Source organism: Nuphar pumila, chromosome 8 (genome assembly GCF_984573655.1).
Source record: "Nuphar pumila chromosome 8, dmNupPumi1.hap1.1, whole genome shotgun sequence".
In the NCBI taxonomy this organism is placed as follows: domain Eukaryota; kingdom Viridiplantae; phylum Streptophyta; class Magnoliopsida; order Nymphaeales; family Nymphaeaceae; genus Nuphar; species Nuphar pumila.
In genome coordinates, this window is record NC_143256.1 from 35946727 (window position 1) to 35966846 (window position 20120).

Genomic DNA, 20120 nt, shown 5'->3' on the forward strand with positions numbered 1-20120 from the left:
AATCGATGATGTACCCCGGGTCCTTGGGAGGTTTTCTGCAATTGTTTTTAAAAAAAATCACAATTTTTCGAGAGTTAGTTGGGGTTGTTACAGAGAGAGAGAGAGAGAGAGAGAGAGAGAGAGATACTTTGCAGTCATCGAATGAGGAGAGAAGGAGTTGGGGAGGGTCGTCGTTGTCCGTCAAAGGAGGAGAGGAGGGGTTGGGGATGGCTGCGGTGGAAAAGGAAGAGGAGAAGGAGAGGAGGGGTTGGGAAGGGGAAGGAGGGAGATGTGCCCTAATCCCCCAACCCCCCACCTCTTAGTTTTTTTTTGGGGAGGGGGTCCAAAATGGACTCATTCAAAGTTGACCGAATCTATTTTGGATAGATACCCTGGGTGCGGTTGACGGTCATCTTGACCACACCGGGTGCCGCACCTGCATCGCGTCCACGCGGGTGCGACACCCTGTTGGACGAATCCTTGTGACATATATATACGTGCATTGATACATAGAAAAGGAAATACACTTGGCATTATTGGTTGTACCCATATTCACCTATATTGTTCAAGGTATTTTCTCGGCAAGGGTATTTCTCAAAGAGATTTTCAAAAGTTGGAAAATCTTGGGAGTTTTAAAAATACAAAAAATTAAAAAATTAATAAGAAATATAAAAAAACAATAGGTATTCTTGAAAAAAATAGAAGGAAATAACTTTGAATATCTTTTAAAATACAAAAAGAAACCCAAAAAATACAAAAATTGGGCTTAAAATATATAAAATAAGATTTTTTCAAAATTATCAATAGAATATCATGATATTATCACGATAATATTGCGATATTTTTGTTCCTAGCAATATTTTGAAAATATCGCAAGATATTCCCTTTAATATAGACGTAATTTTTTCTTTCAATAAGCAAAAGTCTCAAAGTCATTAATCTGGCCCAAATTAAGTTCGGTCCCACCTACCCATGTTAGAAAGTGACTTGAAATACATTGGGTTCAATAATGAACCCATATCTATGCACGTGAAGTGCAAATATACCCATTAAAGGGAAACAACATAAGAACATAATGTGCTAACACATAAAACCCATAAAAAGGGAAAAATATGACATAAAGTCATAAGTTGCATATCATTGAAGAATAATGGAGAAGGGGTAAAAACCCCATTACAATGGAGCATAAGCTCCCTCAAGAAGTAAGAAATACAAAGGGGAGAGCCCCTATTTATAACAACAAAAAGGAGCCTTGGAGGGGCTCCACTCATAGACGTTGGAGCCCCTCCAACGGTCACAAATGTGACCGTTGGAAGGGGCCCAACGTCTATTTGAGTGGGCCCCCCAAGGTACCTTTTGGTACTTGAGAAAAAAGAAATAAAAAATAAAAGAAAAATAAAAATAAAATAAATTACAATCACATTCATAAAGTGAATGTGCGTAAAACAGAGGAAAAGACTAAAATACCCCTACGGCTAAACAAAAGGAAAATATATATTTTATATATATAAATAGGAGGATACATATACATATATACCATATATGTATATGTATCATCTTTTATATATATAAAATATGTCTAATTACAACAATTGATGGGTACATTTTAACACCCCCCCTCAAGCTTTGCAGGGAAACGAAAAGATTGAAAAAAGGGCAAAACTCCACGAGGCTTCGGCGACTCCAAGAGGCTTCGGCAAGGATGCAATGAAACTTGAAATAGCCTTCCTCCAATTGTCTTCAAATGATGAACCCATTTCCCGAATCATCCAGGGTACTTCCCTTTGTCCTATCTCCAAGATCCTGAGAAAAGAAAACAACAAAGAACAAGTAAACAATATCTTTGCACTTTACTCAAAAAGGAACATTCCTAACAAGGTGCAAAATTTATGCATAATATGATAGTTACTTTAGTATGAAACGAAAAATTTAGAAAACCAAAGTTTCTAAATCATACATTATGTTAAAACAAAATGAGCGGAAGCAAATTATGCAAAAATTGCAAGAATGCATAATGCATTCATAAGGTCCACCATTGGACAAATATAACCCCATAATGGGGAATAACAAAATGATCCACTAAGGGATACCACAAGAAGCCTACGAAGAGGCACAACATACATATGCTTTATTGAATGAGAGCCCAAAAAAAGCCATAAAGAGCATATGCATATACGAATCATAATATGAATTGATACTCAAAGAACTAAAACATGCTTCAAACATGTAGTGAAGTTCCAAAAAAGAGAAACGAAGTCTCCAAGCATACTTTAGGCAAAATAAACCCAAGAGTTCACAAGGTTTTTAAAAACATTTATGAAAGTCACACTTAATAAAAAAAACATTTTACATATAAGGGTGGCAAAAACCATAAGCACTTAATATATAGATTAAATGCTAAGAAATCAACTTGATATGCCTATCAAAAAGATGATTTACTTGAAAAACACAAGTCATCAATGGAATTTTGCAAATTTCAATAATAGTTTATTCATTACAAACAACTTCCTCATTAGTCCTCCAAAACCCATAAATCAAATGTATAAGCTACTAGATCAAGAATATAAAACCATTAAAGGCAAAAGACACACACAAAGGTGTGTAAACGAACCTCTTGTCTACATATAATAATACTTGAAATAAGTGCATCTACGACAAGAGCAAGAGAATACATGCCAACATGGACTAAAAAGTATCTCTTGTCTACGTAAAAATACACTTAAAACCAAGTATGTTCAGCTACTAGAACAAGAGTAATAAGTCAACCATGGGCTAAAACATAATACATCTCTTGTCTACATAAGATGGCACTTGAAATGAGTGAAATAAGCCAACCATGGGCATACATCTAAGCGACTAGAACAAGAACACAAACGCCAACATGGACTAAGATCACACACGATTGTGTGAATCAACGTGTCTTGTCTACATATAAGATCACTCAAGACAAGTGTGTTCAGCTACTAGACCAAGAGAGCAAAAGCCAACAAAGGGCTAAAAACACACGAAAGTGTAATAAAATTCTTGTCTACATATGATGACACTTAGATAATGGGCATAAAAGGAAAGGACTTTTGAGGCAATAAAGCTTGTAATGACAACATATAAATAAAACCTCGAATAAACAATATTCCTTTTAAAAAAGAATACTCATAACAATAACATTTTGGAATAAATGCATGTAAAAAGTATCTTCAACAAGATACTACAATCGATAAAATAATATTCTTGAGAACAAATGTGTGAACATACACACACCAAGAACACTTGTGAAAAAACACAAGAACACAGGTGCACAACAAGCACAACATACGGAATCACAAATGTGCAAGTGCACTCATAAGATTCTTAAACAAATAAAAGGTTGGGTTATAATCCCAAAACACCTTGATTTTAAATATACCTTAAAACATTTAAGGTTTCAAACACCATATGTCCATCACATTTACATAGAGGCATCCATAATATCAATGGCCACAAGAGAAAAAATGAGTGACACACTCATAATTAGAGATCAAATAACAAATCATTTTAGAGTCCCAAGGTGCCCATAACTCACCTCAACAACCATCTATAATATGGAAGGTGGACAATCTAAAATGATACAACACGAGGTGCCCATAACTCACCTCGACAAACATCTCTAATATAACAAAAAATAAGGCCAAATAAATGATGCATTAAATAACATGTGATGGACAAATATAAGTGCCACAAAAGGGCAGTAACCACATAAGGAATCATTTTCCAAATAAAAGTTTTTACCAAGAGGACCGATTAACAAATTGAATCAAAGGTCCAATATAATCCATCAAAACAATTTTGCATAAACACGAATTATGCTTAATCTTCAAAAGAAGTCTTGTACCAAAAAAGACTTATTAAGCAACAAACACAACAACATAAAGAATTCATCAAGACAATCAAGCTTTTAATCAAAGAAATCATAAGAACCGTAATGGTTCAGAAAGAAGGCTTTAACACAATACTCAAGGAAAGAATATTCAAAAAACACTTGAAAATTTATAGATTTGGAATTAAATCCCATACAACAATTTTAAAATATTCTTTGATTGTGATGAGATATGCGGACACATACAAAGTGCTATAAGCACTTACAATGATTTAACAAGAACTCAATATCTAAATTTATTATATTTTTCACAAAAGAAATGTGCATAAAATACAAAAATACACAAAAGTGAGCAAGTATGCACTTTATAAAAAGAGCAATGCTTGAAATTCTCAAATTTTAATTATGCAATTACATGCTTGATAAGTGCAATTGAGGACAAAGAAAACCATATTATGGCCAATGTAGGCATCTTTAAAGATATTATTAAGAGGTTTCGAAACCTTATGAAAAATACAAACCAACAAGTTTATAAGGATGAAAAATGAAATCATTTATACCAAAAAGGATGTAATAGATGAACTATGCACTCTATGTGGGAAATTCCTTTTAAAACAATCTTTCCTAATGGTTTATCATAGATAATTTTTCAAAAAAGAAACATTGAAAAACTTTTTAGGAGTTCTTATAAGTCATCATTAACAAGAACTACTTTAGGATTCAACAAAGATTTTAGATGTGAGAGATTCTCATATAATGATTATATCAAATTTTTCAAAAATGCACTAAAATCCATAATCAAGAGGGGAACTCGAATCAAATTAGGGTTCATATGAGAGTTAAAAAATTTTAAGCAAAGATCATTATTTTAGCAAGAAATCATATATATAATTTTTAAAAGTTAACTTATAGGTCAATCATGAAATATTTATATAAGAACTATAAATCTCACATAATTGAAGGTAATTTTTTAAAAACATAAATTACTATTATATGCGATGAGTAGTTCGAAAAACACGAATTTTATATTTGGACAACAAACGATTTCACCAAATTTAAAAGGAGATATTTTCAAAATATATGAGCACACGAAATGTGAAAAGAAATAATTCAACTATCATGACCATTAAATGAACAAACTATATGCAAGAAACATATTTTTAAATGCATAATACTTTTAAGAAAAGGGATACATACCGAATAACTTCAAAAGCATAATACTTTAGGAAGAGCAATGAATACTTCACCATTTCTTGAGCGACACGCTTTCTGTTGCACCAAAGGACAACCCCATCGTGACCTCGCTCTGATACCATGTTAGAAAGTGACTTGAAATACATTGGGTTCAATAATGAACCCATATCTATGCACGTGAAGTGCAAATATACCCATTAAAGGGAAACAACATAAGAACATAATGTGCTAACACATAAAACCCATAAAAAGGGAAAAATATGACATAAAGTCATAAGTTGCATATCATTGAAGAATAATGGAGAAGGGGTAAAAACCCCATTACAATGGAGCATAAGCTCCCTCAAGAAGTAAGAAATACAAAGGGGAGAGCCCCTATTTATAACAACAAAAAGGAGCCTTGGAGGGGCTCCACTCATAGACGTTGGAGCCCCTCCAACGGTCACAAATGTGACCGTTGGAAGGGGCCCAACGTCTATTTGAGGGCCCCCCAAGGTACCTTTTGGTACTTGAGAAAAAAGAAATAAAAAATAAAAGAAAAATAAAAATAAAATAAATTACAATCACATTCATAAAGTGAATGTGCGTAAAACAGAGGAAAAGACTAAAATACCCCTACGGCTAAACAAAAGGAAAATATATATTTTATATATATAAATAGGAGGATACATATACATATATACCATATATGTATATGTATCATCTTTTATATATATAAAATATGTCTAATTACAACAATTGATGGGTACATTTTAACAACCCACACATCCAAATGTATATAAAGACATATCACTATTAACAGTGCCATCCTAACTAGCTGGAAATTATAGGTGCAAGCTCTCTATCTACTCAACCTGAACCATGGATGTGTTCAGCATGGTTTGTCCATAGATTGCACCTCATACGGCGATTTTTATGTAAAAACACATTTTTTTGAAGCATGAAATATGGATACATTATGGGCTGTTGAGTTTTGAAGCTCTTGAAAAACATGTTTACATGTCCAAGTCACATGATCCAAAACCGTTTCTCTACTAATAAATGATGTATGTCATATCCAGCGTCTGTTTAAAAAAACAATAAAACAATATGACAAAAATGGTCATTTCTACTTAATAGGACGCCCCTTAAATTACCAAAAGAACCTAAATGAAACGGCATTTTTGAAATTTGTTATTACTTTTAAGGGTCAAACAAGCCTTTGTTGAACATTTTCATAAAATGCCCATGCTATTCTAGCGTAGGACCATCAAATATCTTTTCACCCATTAATAACTTTTAATCCCCACATCCCCAAAAGAAAGGACAAGCAACATCTCCCAAAAGAAAAGATCTAGTGTAACCCTATAACTAAAAAATGCCGCATCGAATATGGTAGTTTGGCAGTTTAGGCTAGTCGAACACTTCCAATTTTACCATATAAAGGTTTAAAACTTAAATCAGCCATGCATGGTGTATGCACGTCTATACCACAAAGTCCATTTGATGAAAGTATACAAATTCACCTAAGTCATCAGCATGAAGAACTTACGAATGACAAATGGAAAAACAATAAGAAAGGCTCACATCCATGAAAAATTTTACATTCATCCTAGAAAAAACAACCACAGAAGTCAATATAATAAAGTCAGTCCAGAGGATTCTAAATGACACAAAAGAATGTAGTTAACGTTGAATAAACAGCAACATGTGGTAACAATATGGAAAAATGTAAATTGTACTGACCGACTGGTTGGTGGCCCATCGTTCATAATAATGAGTGTACCTCTCCAATGAATTTTTAGCCATTTCCCGTCTTTTTTCAGCCTCATCGTACTGAAAACCATCAAAAGTAACAAAGATATAAATTCCTAAGTCATGCTAAAAATAATTTATTCTTTCTTTAATAGAAAAGATACATCCATACCACTCCCTCCTGTTTTGCAGTCTCATAACGGTTACATGCATAGAACCCACCCGTCCTTTCACCATGATCAGACCATGAGCCAAGACAAAGCCTGCAAATGGTAACATGTTGATAATTAAACTAAAGAATTTGAAGGTAAACATTTAAATAAATCCCCCATATCAAATTAACAAGCTGTCTCACCAGCAAAACTCAAACTTGCAAGGTGGTGTGCAAGTAATATGCATGCATCCCTGGTTTTTCTCAATTGGTCTCTTGCATTTTGGACAAGGCTTTGAATTTGCTAGTATCCTAAATATTACATCAGAAACTTGTCAGCATTATGCTCATGGCATAGGAGGAAAGCTCAAAATAGAATATGACGATACATATATGTGAAATCCTAATAACACTAGACAGAGAATACATATATGTATTTTCCATCACAACTACTAAATATATGTGAAAACCCAAAAAGAGGATACAAATTCACCCAGCTGAGAATCCAGGAAAATCATTTAACAGGCCTTCATCATGTACCAGCTATAGTTATGTCAACCTCCTCCTGCCTGTCACATCCAGTCATTTTTTTCCTTCAAAAAATCTTATTTTGGCATCTAATTTCTCTAAATGGAGGAGGTTCGCCATAACAATGCATTACAAATGTCACCTGAAAACATGAATGGCCTGACCAACATGCACACATGCACACACATACACACACACCTAGTTCAACAAAAGGAAATGTTATGGATTTGAGATGTTCCTGCTTGTAGGGTTGGAGGCCCCACCACCTGGATTGTTGCATCCTAGAATCCACTGGATCACACTCCCCATTATCAAAATCAAAACACTTCCTTCAATTGCAGTGACATTGTGAAACCTAAAGCTCTTGATTCATTCTACACAAGATCAACATAGCAGCAAATTCTTTAAAACCTTTATTCCTTACCAGTTCATATTCTCTGACTCAGCACTATTCTTTAAGATCCACTTGGCAACTGTGTCACAGTCAACAGGACGATGTGCCTCCTCAGTACACTGCATTTAATTCGAGCAGGTTCAGAATCTCTTATTTTCCTTGTTTACTAATGAAAATGTCAAAGAATAACATGTGCACAAACTATTTCAGGGAAGCACTTACATTCCAACAGAAATTATAAGAGCAGTTGCAAGTAACATCATAATTTGAACTGCCAGCGACAAAATCAACAGCATACTCACAGCCTGGAGCAGGACACCATTTGGTCTACACAAACAAAATGGAAAAATCAGCAGTTAAGAAAAAACAGAAACTGTGTCAAACCACCTGCAATCTGTTATACATGAACAATGGTCTCTATTTTATGTTTTTGTAGGATAAGAGTTAAACCAAGTATTCAACAAGATGGAAACAATCACTTGAAAAATGTGAATAGGGAAAAAAGGCTACTGGAATTACAAAGCTAGGTGTATGGGAAGTTAACAGAAAGGGTTAAAGTCAACAAATCCAACTTCTTAACGATCACAAAGCAAAATACATGATAGGAATGTCTTTTTTTTCATTTCTGTTAGGGGTACATGATATGACTGTTAAAAGGGCATCAGGCAAACATCACATAAACAAGATTCTTGAAAAAGCTGTAAAAACAAAAAAGAAAGTCTTACATGATAAATGGAAGAATACTAAGCAATAAGTTATTGCAGATTCATGGATCATGGAAATAGGAAAAAAGAAGAGTGGGGAAAGAACCCTTAGCCATTTGATGTACCAACTGAAGGAAACGTTATTATGGCAACACATAGATGCTGCACATAGGATTTTAGAGTAACAAACATTAACCAACTTCCTCAATATGATTAACCAGTTTCCTGGCATGAAATATGCAGTACAATCTGCCAAAGATAAAATGTGGATATCAGCATAATATAAAATATTACAAAAGTAAAAAGTTTAACCTTTTTGTATCTGCTTTTCTTTTCATGTATAAATGTAATGCTAAAATAACTCCTATTTTAACACGATTACCATGTACATAAATACCTTCCTATTATCTTCAATGTAGGATCTAAGAAGATAACGTGAATACTTCTCATTATCCTCATCAGATGCCAATAAATTGATCATATCTTGGCCAACAGCAGCACCACAAGCAGGATCAGGGCAATGCAACATCAGGCATCCAGGACCATCATTTATGGATGTACTTATATAACCTTTAACATGAAAACTACAGATTAAAATCTAACAATACAACCATAGTTACAAATTACAATAAATAAGGGCAAATTTCATAGAATGTCAGGCAATTAGTCTACTTCTACCAAGAAGAGAATGTAAATTTACAAACTACACAAGATCCTATCTGATTTAATAACGGAAAAGAGTTCTAATTTATTGACATAGCAACCATCAAGTGCAGCAAACTTTGGCTAATTATACAGCTTGTAGCATTTCTTGAAATGAATTCCATTTTGCCTCTACATGAAGCAACTTCATAGCCAATTTAGAAGTTATTAACTTGAGATTTCGTTAAATCATCTTGGCAGTTAAGCTTCCTACTCTTATTTGTCATCTTAGATGAAGTTTGCTTTTACATGGATATTAAGGCCATGCATAAGTAGTAGTTACACCCAAGCAACTAAATGTGAAGAATACGAAATTCAGGGGGGTGCACTACTCTCTGAGTAAACAAACAAGTGAAAGGCAGCAGCATTAAATCAAAGTATATGGTGAAACAGGCTTATAAGATACAGTTGGTCAGTCAGCATAAGATGCTCCTAAGACTGCAGCTATGTTTTGCTATATTGTAAAATTCAGCACATATCACTTTAGTGTGCTTGCTCTCCACCTCTTTCACCCTAATTTAGGTGTTTACAATACTTGCCATCAAATGGAACTGATGTGACAGGTCGACATCTTGCCAACATTTATTATGCCTTGCTTGGGATTCTCTTTTATATAGGAGATGCAAGAAACATCATATTCCTGTCATTTATGAGGCAGAATGCAGAAAGAATCCTCCACTTTATACAACTAGAAGCATTTTGTTCACAGCTCATATTACTGCAATTTGAAGCACTTCCTTTTTCTCTCCCAAGAAAGCAGATTGGCCATGTTCAATATATATGAATGGCAAAACTGCATATCTATATTTTGATATTGACATCTACAAATGTAACACATGCATGATAAGGTATTATGAAAGATCATTATAATAGAACACCCCCCACCACAAAGAAAAAGCAAAAACGATTGCTTAGCTAGAATAGCTCGAATAGTGGAGTTGGACCAAAGTTGCCAGTCAAGGAAGCGGGAGCAGGAAGCGATTTGGGAAGCGGGAGCGGGAAGCGAGGTACTTCTAAAATTTTAGGAAACAAAAAACAGGAAGTGTGGAACAACTTGGAAGCAAACAGAGAATCGTCTCGAAAGCGAGAAAAGAAGCGAACTGAAAGTAACATAGGAATCGAACTGGAATCAAAGAGGAAATGAAAAGGTAAGCGACCTAAGATTCAAAAGGGAAGCGAATACGAATCGAGATTTCTTGATATTGGGTTAAAAAAATTATTAAAAGCTATAATTGTCTATGTCCCGGGCCGATCTTTCGGAATAGGATATGTGCAGTGCAAAGCTCTACTGAGTGAAAAATGCATAGTGTAAGAACGTGTGGTATGCGTTCGCTTGATCGGTGATATGCGGTGGTAGCACGGCATGTGATAGGCATCGGTATCGCCGTTAGTGCATCGTTGTGTGGTGGCACAGACGTGGAGTGTTGGTTGGTTAAGCAGTGCCAGCGGATCAGAGGATGTTGCCTTTGGAGATTTGGTTAAGGACCTCTCGGCTTGCAAGAGTGTCCCATGTGTAGTTGTTGGATGTACGGGGGTGCGTGTGAATTAGGGTTAAATCCCCCAGGAATCACATTAGGTGATTCCAACCGAGTATGGTGACTCGGGGCTAGTAGAGTGAATGCCTAGGCGCCGACGAATGAGTTTGGGTGGTGCTCTTCACTATGGTGTTCAATCATCAACTAATCTTTGGACTGGGGGCGCAAGGTTTGGATCCTTTAGTTGCGAGGTTTTGCTATGTCGTGTGCATGGAGCTACAATATGCTTCATGGCATGCAAGGCTAAGGCAAAGTTTGTGCCTCTTTCGGAAGTGATAGCTGGTATGGGACGGTTATTCACTAAGCGGCATGGACTACATGGAATGCGCATTTGAAAATGTGCTTGATCAGCTTTCGCTAGACAGTTGCGCACGGGATGGTGCACAGGGCCAATGAAAATGATCCAGCACATGGAAAGGTGTTGGTACGCGGCCTCCGACCGTTAGGCTGGCCAGCTTGGGCAGTTTAGCGCGTCGCGGGTTTACGAAGCATTCTATGCCCATGACAAAGCGATAAAAAGGCCTGTGGTGGTAAGGAAGGACCATCGCGCCGCACTGGATTATTGAAAAAAGTAAGCCAGTGACAGTCTAAGCCCAAAAAAAAAAAAAACTCACTTCCTGTTATTAGGAAGCAAGCGGGAAGTGAATGGGAAGCGAATAGAAAGTGAGTGGCACGCTTCCCAATTAAAATGGTCACTTCCCTGCATGTTTCAGAAGTGTCGTGTTTTGCGCTTCTGAAACGTGTTTCGGGGAAGCACGTTTCTCCATGTTCTATAGTGTTTCTGATAACCCTAAGTTGGACTCTATCTTCAAACAAGATTGACACTGCTTCGAATAGCCCATGTCATTTTGATATGCAGTGTGCTCTAGATAAAATAGCCTAGAAAACTCTTTCTATCAAGGTTCTCCAAGGAAGGATGTAGTCCCCAAAAGAAGCCATATGGTCTTGAATCTGTTGGTTGAGCTAATGCTTATCATGAAGGTATAGGATCATCATCTCTTGGTTCTTTAGGATATGTTGTTCCAGTTGGTTTTGTTGGTTCATGGATTGCCAAAGGAGTGAGTCTATAGAGTTAAGGAAGGCCAAGCATCTAGTCAATATAGCCATGACATCCGTTCATGGCACAAGATTTTCTAGTTCCGAAAGTGCAGTAAGTGGGTCAAGGGAGGATCAACTAGGTTGGTCTTGCCATTCTGACATCTTCTCTCGCTCTCTTTATTTATTTATATATATATATATATATGTGTGTGTGTGTGTGTGTGCTACAGTCATTTGTATATACAATCAAGTGGAGAACACCATTTTTTTCAACTTTTTGCAATTTTTTTAGGATCTAACCTCATAGATGTGATCTGCATAGTTTGCTTGGTATAAAATAGGTTTCTATATTTTCAACATATAAGCAGGTTTTCCAAGGGCTTCAAAAATCAATGGCCCACAATGTACCAAAATTTAAATAATAAAAAAATTACCTCGAAAAATCCGATGAGGTGAATTTCCTAGCAAACAAAAATATGTTAAACACATCTATGAGGTGAGATTGAGTGGATACAACAAAGGTTTTCGTGTATATATTTTTATATGGATGACACATGCAAAGACTCGCCTTATACAATTTCTACTCATTTTCCCAGAAGTTAAAAGTATGCCTAGGTGACCTAGGCAAAAGCCTAACACCTAGGTGTCAAGGTGAGGTATCTACAATAGTTTTTTCAATAATATTTAAAACATTATAACATGTTTTAGTAGTGACTTTTGTTATCTATATATATATATATATAGAGAGAGAGAGAGAGAGACTAAGTGGTAGTTGCACAACCCTTAGGTGCACAACTACAAGGGCAATCATATTGGTTGTCCATCATGGCTTTTATGGCTGTCCATCATGGCTCGTACTGGTGCATTTTCAAAATCCAGTGCTCGAACTGGTGCGTTTCCAAATCGTACTGGTATATTTTCAAAATTCAGTGCTCGTACTGGTGCATTTTCGAAATCCAGTGCTCATACTGGTACATCTAGCGCTCGTGCTAGTGTCTGGTTGACTGATCAGTTAGCCCCCCCCCCAGATTCAGTTTTTGCACTAACCGCCCATCACAATTCAAGCTCTAAATCTCAATTCCAACCTCTGGGTTACTGTTTTCTATCAAAAAATCAATCATTTTCTTTTGCGAAGGACCCACTTCTAGGGAAAATTTGAGGGAGCTCGTTCCTTTCACATGCAACCATTTTTATCGTTCGCAAGAACCCTTTCTACAGGAAGAGTTTGAATGAACTCGTTTCTTTGCGAACTGTTTGCAAAACAATAACCCAATTTTTACACAAAGGAACCCTTTTTCTAGGGAGAGCTTCGACGAAAACCCGCTTCCTTTTGCGGTCCCCAATTTTCTCATTTTGGCCACCCCCTTCACAGAGGACCCTCTTCTAGGGAGAGTGTGATAGACTCGTCCCTCTGTGATACTTTTTCAACCTCATTTTCGGCCGTCTTTCCACAAGAGAAGCCTAGAGATAAGGAGTTTTGACAAAAACTTAATTTCTCTTTGAAAGTTTCGTTATGCAAACACCTCCTCTTCAGGGAAGAGGAGTATTTCTTATTTCTCATTCAAGAGTCAAGCCTGAGTCTCTCTTTTTGGGGAAAAAAAGAGGAGAATTTTGTCAGGGATGTGTTGATTCGATGTCAAGCAATTCCTTTTATTAAAGATTTCTAGAACATTTTACTAATTTGCTACCAAGAACAGTTGTTGATTTCAAAACTTTTATGGCACAAAGAATTACCTCGAACTACCTTCAGTATTGTTTCCAAAAGGACAAGACTTTTGCGAAGAAAGAAGAGAATTCAAGTTTTTTTTGTTGGCCAACCAAGAGGATGAAGAAAAATCTTTGATATGACCGGCAAAGGAAAATTCAATGATGTTGAAAAGCCATAAGTGAACTGATATTGATCATAGCAATGGCACATTCTTAAAGACCATTCTTCTAGCAGTAAGGCAGTGAATATCCTGAGCGATAAAAAGAATTCACTCAATCTATATCTCCTTAGTCATTTAAGCTGCAATCAAATATCTGCAAAAGGGATCTCTCAATTGTCGTCAAGTTGAAGACGAATATGCGAGCTAGACCCCCGGGGCCAAAGAAGATTTGGATTATCTCCGAGATGAAGGAGTTTGTGATGGATCCTTCCAGGGAAAGTTCAGATCACCATCAAGATAAAGGCGACTGCGATGAACCTCCCAAAAAACCCTAAAAGATATTTGATTTCTGCTATCATCTAGAGATTTTTGACCAATGAGCCAATATCACCAGTATAATTCCTTAGAAAAAGAAAGATCGGAGCATCTCCAAGATGAAGGAGTTTGTGACGTACCCTTCCTCGAAAGAAAAAAGAAAAGTTAGGACATCTCCAAAATGAAGGATGATGTAATAAGCTTCTCCCTGAAACCCAAGAAAGTTCAATGACTCAAAAAGAGTGCAAAAAGATCATGGGAAAAGCCCCAAGATATCAAACTGCCAAACTACCAAGAATCATTTTTATCTATATAAAATTTCTCTATCAATATTTTTTCATTCAATTGCTTTTATGAAGCTAAGAATATTTTCTCTCTTTTCATATCAAGGAAATTGATATCTTCCTTGAAGAAACTCAACAACAACAAATTTGAATTTGATTCTTAATTCTACGGAGTTAGCCCAATTGGGGTTAATACTCTAGGTAGAAAGAGGTGATGTTTTCACACATATGGGCATAGTTCAATCATTCAAAATCAACTACAATTTTTGTCATCTTATTGGCAATATTTTCTAGTTATCCCAACATGAAGCAAGAACTTGATGTTCATTTTGACATATCCTGACGTTGTCCCTCATTAGGACTGGAAAGTTCTTCCCTTCTGTTTTGATCTGAGTGTTTAGGCTCTCGGATCTGCACACTTTTTTGTGTTCCCCACTGTCCTGCCATAGACAGTTCTCGCTCAGGATAAGGGTTAAACCTGAACTTTCTGCAAGAGGTCATCTGTTTTAAAAGTTATTCAGTCTCAGCAATGAGACGCCCAAGATCAACTCCTTTTCCAGCTTTAGAGAACCCCCTTTTTCTCCTTTTTCAAACCCCTCTTGGATTTGTTGTGCAAAATCCAAAGGTCCTATCACAGTTTCCTCACTCCTCGAGGATTTTGTATCCATTCAGGCTAAGGATTAAACCTGTTGCCTCGCTCCTCGAGGTACCTCCCGCTCAGGTTAAGGGTCAAACCTGAATTTTCTGTGAAAGGTCATCTATTTTAAAAGTTGATTTCAGTGTCAGCAATGAGACACCCAAGATCAATCTCTTTTTCAAGCTTTAGGGACTCCCATTTTCGTCCTTTTGCAAACCCCCTCTCGAATTTGTTCGTCCAAACTTCGAAGGTCCCATCATGGTTTCTTCGTTCGAGGATTTGGTATGGTTGTCCCTTTTAGGTTAAGGGTTAAGCCTGAGTCTCGCTCCTCGAGGTATCGTTCCTTTCTGGTTAAAGGTTAAGCCTGAACCTCGCTCCACGAGGTATCTTCCATTCAGGTTTGGGTTAAACCTGAGCCTCGTTCCGATGAGGTTCCTCGTTTTGACGAGGTAGTTCTCTCAGTCCCGTCATGGTTTTTCCTGTCGTGGAATCCATGCTCTTCACATTCACCCAGGAAAGGATTGTACCCGAGCTTCATCTCACGAGGCATTTTTCTCAAAAATGTTCCATCAAGGTCTTCATGTATTCCTTTCCCATTCAGGTAAGGGTAGAACCTGAAATTCATATCTTTGTCCCATCTAGGTTAAGGGCTAAACATGAGTTGTTCCAAAAAGTTTATCTTGTCTCACCCATGAGACTTGATCACGATTCCCATTTTCACCATTTCGGGATCTTCCCCCAAAGTCCCATCATGATTTCCTCATTTCTGTTATCCAGTCATATCATTTTCGAGGATTTTATCTCCCCAAAGCCATTCAGGATAAGGTTTTAAGCTTGAGAGTAATGATTTCAAAATAAAATCTTCCACACCTAATTCAGATCTTCTGACTGGGGCATTTTTCAAAATCTGGAGTGTTTTCTTTGCCACTAAGCTTGGCTTTCAACCAGCTTAGTAGCAAAAAGGGGCATATGTGAACACCCTAAATTTTTCAAAATTTTGTAAATATTCCCCTTTTGCCCCTAGCCCCCATTTTCTAATAATTGAGTCGATCTTGAGCTAAAAATCCAGTTATTTCTCTGATTCACTGGAATCAGAATCTATTTTCTATATCTGACTCGATTTTGGATCTGGATCCAATGTCAAAACCCAAACTTGAGCCTCGTTATCTAATTTTCAAATTAAAATTACAAAAATACCAAAAATAATTTCTGAAAGGCTCAGAGAGTCCATCCGGTATCCATTTGGATCCACTATCCTATATTTCTCGATTCGAGGTCCAAAACTCAAATATTTCCTCAAAACCCGAATCCAACCCCGTTTTCTGGAGAAATTTTCAAAATTCAAACCCAAATTCTCATAAAACCCTTCTTTTGTAAATATTTTTAAATTTTGCAAAATTAGTTTAAAATCCTTTAGTTTTCAGAGTTTTTATTTCAAAAACATAAAAAAATATAGAAAATACGAGGAAAATAACCTAAATAAATAAAATTTGAAGAAGAAAATACGAAAAAAATCGGTTTAAAGTCCCTTTTTGAAAATCGTTTTTACTAAGAACCACCTTTTAGAAAAAAAACTCTTTGAAAACAACCGTGTTTTTGAAAATTTTCAAAAGAAGGGGAGACGAGCTTTGAAAATTTTTTAACAGATTTTCGTTATGAGAGGAAGTCGTAGGGAAGGAATAGCCGAAGATGACCCACCTTCCACCCTTCGATCATCTTCTCCCTCCTCACCCGTCGATCCCTAACCAACTCTCAAGCCTTCTCCATTCTCGATCATTCTTCCCCCCCCCCCTCTATATAAACAGGCATCGAGAGGAGGGGAGGCCATCCATTACATCGAGATCCATCCATCTGCGCCATTCTCCTTTCACGCATCCATTGTTAGCGCATCCATCCATTACATCGGAGAGCATCCATTAGTCTCATCGATCATCCACTGTCGCTCCCTCCTTCCTCTGGATTTCCCAGCATAGAACTGAAGAACGATCCCTCTGCAAGGCGCCTCCCCTGCAGTTGCTCGAAAGGGATACGATCCTCTATAAAAACCAGGCGAGTACCCCTCTTCCTTCTTAGTTTTCTCTGAAATTTTCTTTTGATTTCCTGTTTTTGATCCCCATTAACACACCTTGGATAGCATTGGATTGTCTAATACGATCCCAATACATCCCTGTGCAACATTAACGGAATCCATCGATTCCAACACCTAATTCCCTGTTTCTTTTTTTTCTCTTTTATTTTTTTTTTATTTTTTTTTTAGCACACGGATCATCCTTCGCTTCTGTATTTCCTTTTGGGTTCATTTACGATGTCTATTTCAATGTTATTTAGATCCATATTTTCTTGTTTTATGCATTCCTTCATTATCTGATTCAAGTATCTAGCACTTTTTATTTACAACTCGTTGTTAAGTTTCCCTTACTGAGCATTTTTGCCCTGTCTTACATACATTCTGTGTTTCTGCGTTTTTTTTTTCTCTCTTATAAACATAGTACCCATCTTCGTGGCACTTGTTTCCATTTGCATAAGGTGTGTCAAATTTGCATCAAAGTCCACGTGCTTTTACCCATACATTCCATCGATGTCAATCACATCAGATCAATACCAATCATATCAAATGTTGTGTATTGTATATGTGTTCTGTATCGTGTGGGTAATTTTTCATTTGTTCGCATTTTTTTCTTTCACCATAAAGATCAGTATCAATTACCTGTGTAAATTGATGTTGGAATTCTGTGTGAAATTGTCACCCACATTTGATCGACCATTCCCTGTTCCAGCGTTTCCCCTTTATTGCATTTCATCAGATGCACACAGCATGCATCTGATTTGTCACTCAACACTGCATCGAGTTTACTCTACATGTAATTTGTGTTTGATCTATTTCAATGGTTTCATTATATTAGTTGTGTTTTCTGCATGCTTCGTGTCATTAATATTTTTCTTTGAAATCTCGTTTTACCATTAGCTGATAGATTTTCAGCATCATCATATTCACTCTCACAGTAGTTACTAATATTATCCCAGTCAAATATACGATGGAATTGAGAGTACTTTATATAATTGGTCTGGAAACCACCTTCAGCATTTACGCCTGTGCAGAGTTCTTCCTTAAGGCGATTCTTCCGCATGTTTTGATTATTATTGTTGCTTTGCATGTTGCCGTGCATTTTGACAATATCTCACTCGTGCTTCTGGGAACACAGTGGCAGTAAAATATGTTGTCATAAAACCTTAGATAATGTTTTTGGTGTCTCAAGATTGAAAAGCAACTAGAAACGTCAAATCGCCATGGGGAGGAAGGGAAAGAGTCAATCAAATCCCTTGAATTCAAAATTAGAGGTGTTACTTCATGAGATGGGTACATGTATCATTGAAGGAGGAAACCTTATTGTTTTTCTGAAAATGCTTGGAAGGCAAGTAGAGTTGGCAAAAACTTTCTGGGGATGATGTTTCTGGTGTTCATGGTGGCTATATGGATTTAAGGACGCACTTGAGATATGGGGATTGGGAGCTCCCAATGAATGGATGCTTCATCTGTTTGGTATAATTTGCTTCAGCTGATGAAACTTGTTTTGCAGAGAACGAGGGAATCAAACCACCTATTGCTTTATCAGAGGTAAGCAAAAGCTGCAGTAAACCAGAAGGCCCTATGGCTATTGAAAATCAGTATAAACATGAGGCCCTGGGTTTCCAAAAGCAGTGCCAAAACAAGACATCCTAATGCTTTCAAAAAGCTCTGTAATTAAATCAGATTCCCTGTATTTGTATAGTTTCTGTTTTACATTGACTTCATCTCTGTGTTGCATATGCACCCGCTAGTTTGCATATATTAGTTGTATATATTAGTTGCTATATTGTATGTATAGTTCCATTGCTAAATGTTATAAATTACTCAGTATTCATATGAGCTGTACAATAAGTTAGCCACCTGTAACATTGCCTACGTCCCTTGCCACTTTATCACCCCACTATACCTGTTGCAGCTGCATTTCAGTGCTTACCTACAGCATTAATACCACTGTCACCTAGACGTCTGTACTCAAACACTTCATTGCTGCCACCTGTTACACTCACATTGCTACTATACCATCTCATTATTCACCTCATCTGTATAAGCTATCGTGTCTTGCACACTATCACCTGTGTACCTACATTTATCATTTCAGCTTCCCGCGCCCTTGTTGTGGCCTCTACACCCTCACTTGTTATATCTCATCACTTGTGCTCTGCACTTCATTACACAGCACTCGTATACCCAATACAACATTGCTGACTATTACCTGTTGCATCACCATCTCACTGTATCTGTAGCAGTAACCTCCAGCACATCCCTCACTACCTCTACACATCACACCACTTACATGCCTTTTCACATCCAGCACGCAGCATCCACCATCATTTACCACTGCATATGCACCTTCATTCCCTGTATTTGCATATAGCACCTACATCCCCCTATGCACAGCCTTCCACCTCATCTGCTACTCCAGCTGCATTTCTTGCTAATACCCTTCCAGCTCCAGCACATGCCACTGCAGCACTCTTTACTGCTGCACCCACTCACCTTCTATACACCACTCACATCTAGCAGTTTATTGTAAATTCCATATTGTGCATCATCTCTTCACTATCCATTCCCTGCACTACAACACTCATACATAGGCATGAGCATCACATATGCATCCCAATTAGATTAGTACAGTGCATGTATATTCTAACCTATATTTTCTCATTAGTATAATACATTGTCTCATCAGTGTAATGCATTATATAGGCATTTTTTTCATATAAATTCTCTCTATTAGCCTAGGTAGGACCATATGCACGTGGGTTTTTAACATAGTATTTTTCATCTTTTTCTTCTATATTTGCATTATGCTAACCCTGTTTTTGCGGAAAATAGGTGGAAAATACTATTTTACTTTCTTAGGTTAAGAATTTTAATTTTAATTTCAATTTCAATTTCAATTTCAATTTAGGGTTGTAATAATTAGATATTAATGAGAATTTTACTTTTCAACATAGAATAGAATGTATGAGCATATAAATGTCATAAATTATCTGTTTTCATATCATTCTTCTTTTATTTCTGAAAATTCACCGTAGTGAAACACGAATGGCACGTGCACCATTCTAATAAAAGGTGATTAAGTCCTAAGTTGATGATTCGCATTTATAGCCATAGTCAAAATGTAAACAAAACT

The 20120-nt window shown here is 36.7% G+C and overlaps 1 protein-coding gene across 3 annotated transcripts in view; it reads right to left on the bottom strand.

Moving 5' to 3' along the window:
* Positions 1–20120, bottom strand: part of LOC149829902 (putative E3 ubiquitin-protein ligase ARI8) — a 74988-nt gene that overhangs the window by 9449 nt on the left and 45419 nt on the right. For 2 of the 3 annotated variants that reach the window (XM_090016155.1, XM_090016154.1), the window contains exons 5-10: positions 8935–9107; positions 8056–8160; positions 7864–7952; positions 7116–7223; positions 6933–7023; positions 6752–6841 (exon numbers count right to left, since the gene is read on the bottom strand). In XM_090016155.1, coding sequence (XP_089872281.1) covers positions 6752–6841; positions 6933–7023; positions 7116–7223; positions 7864–7952; positions 8056–8160; positions 8935–9107 — 656 coding nt within the window. Of the gene's footprint in view, positions 1–6557; positions 6618–6751; positions 6842–6932; positions 7024–7115; positions 7224–7863; positions 7953–8055; positions 8161–8934; positions 9108–20120 lie in introns of all 3 variants that reach the window. The other variant, XM_090016153.1, reaches the window with a different exon arrangement.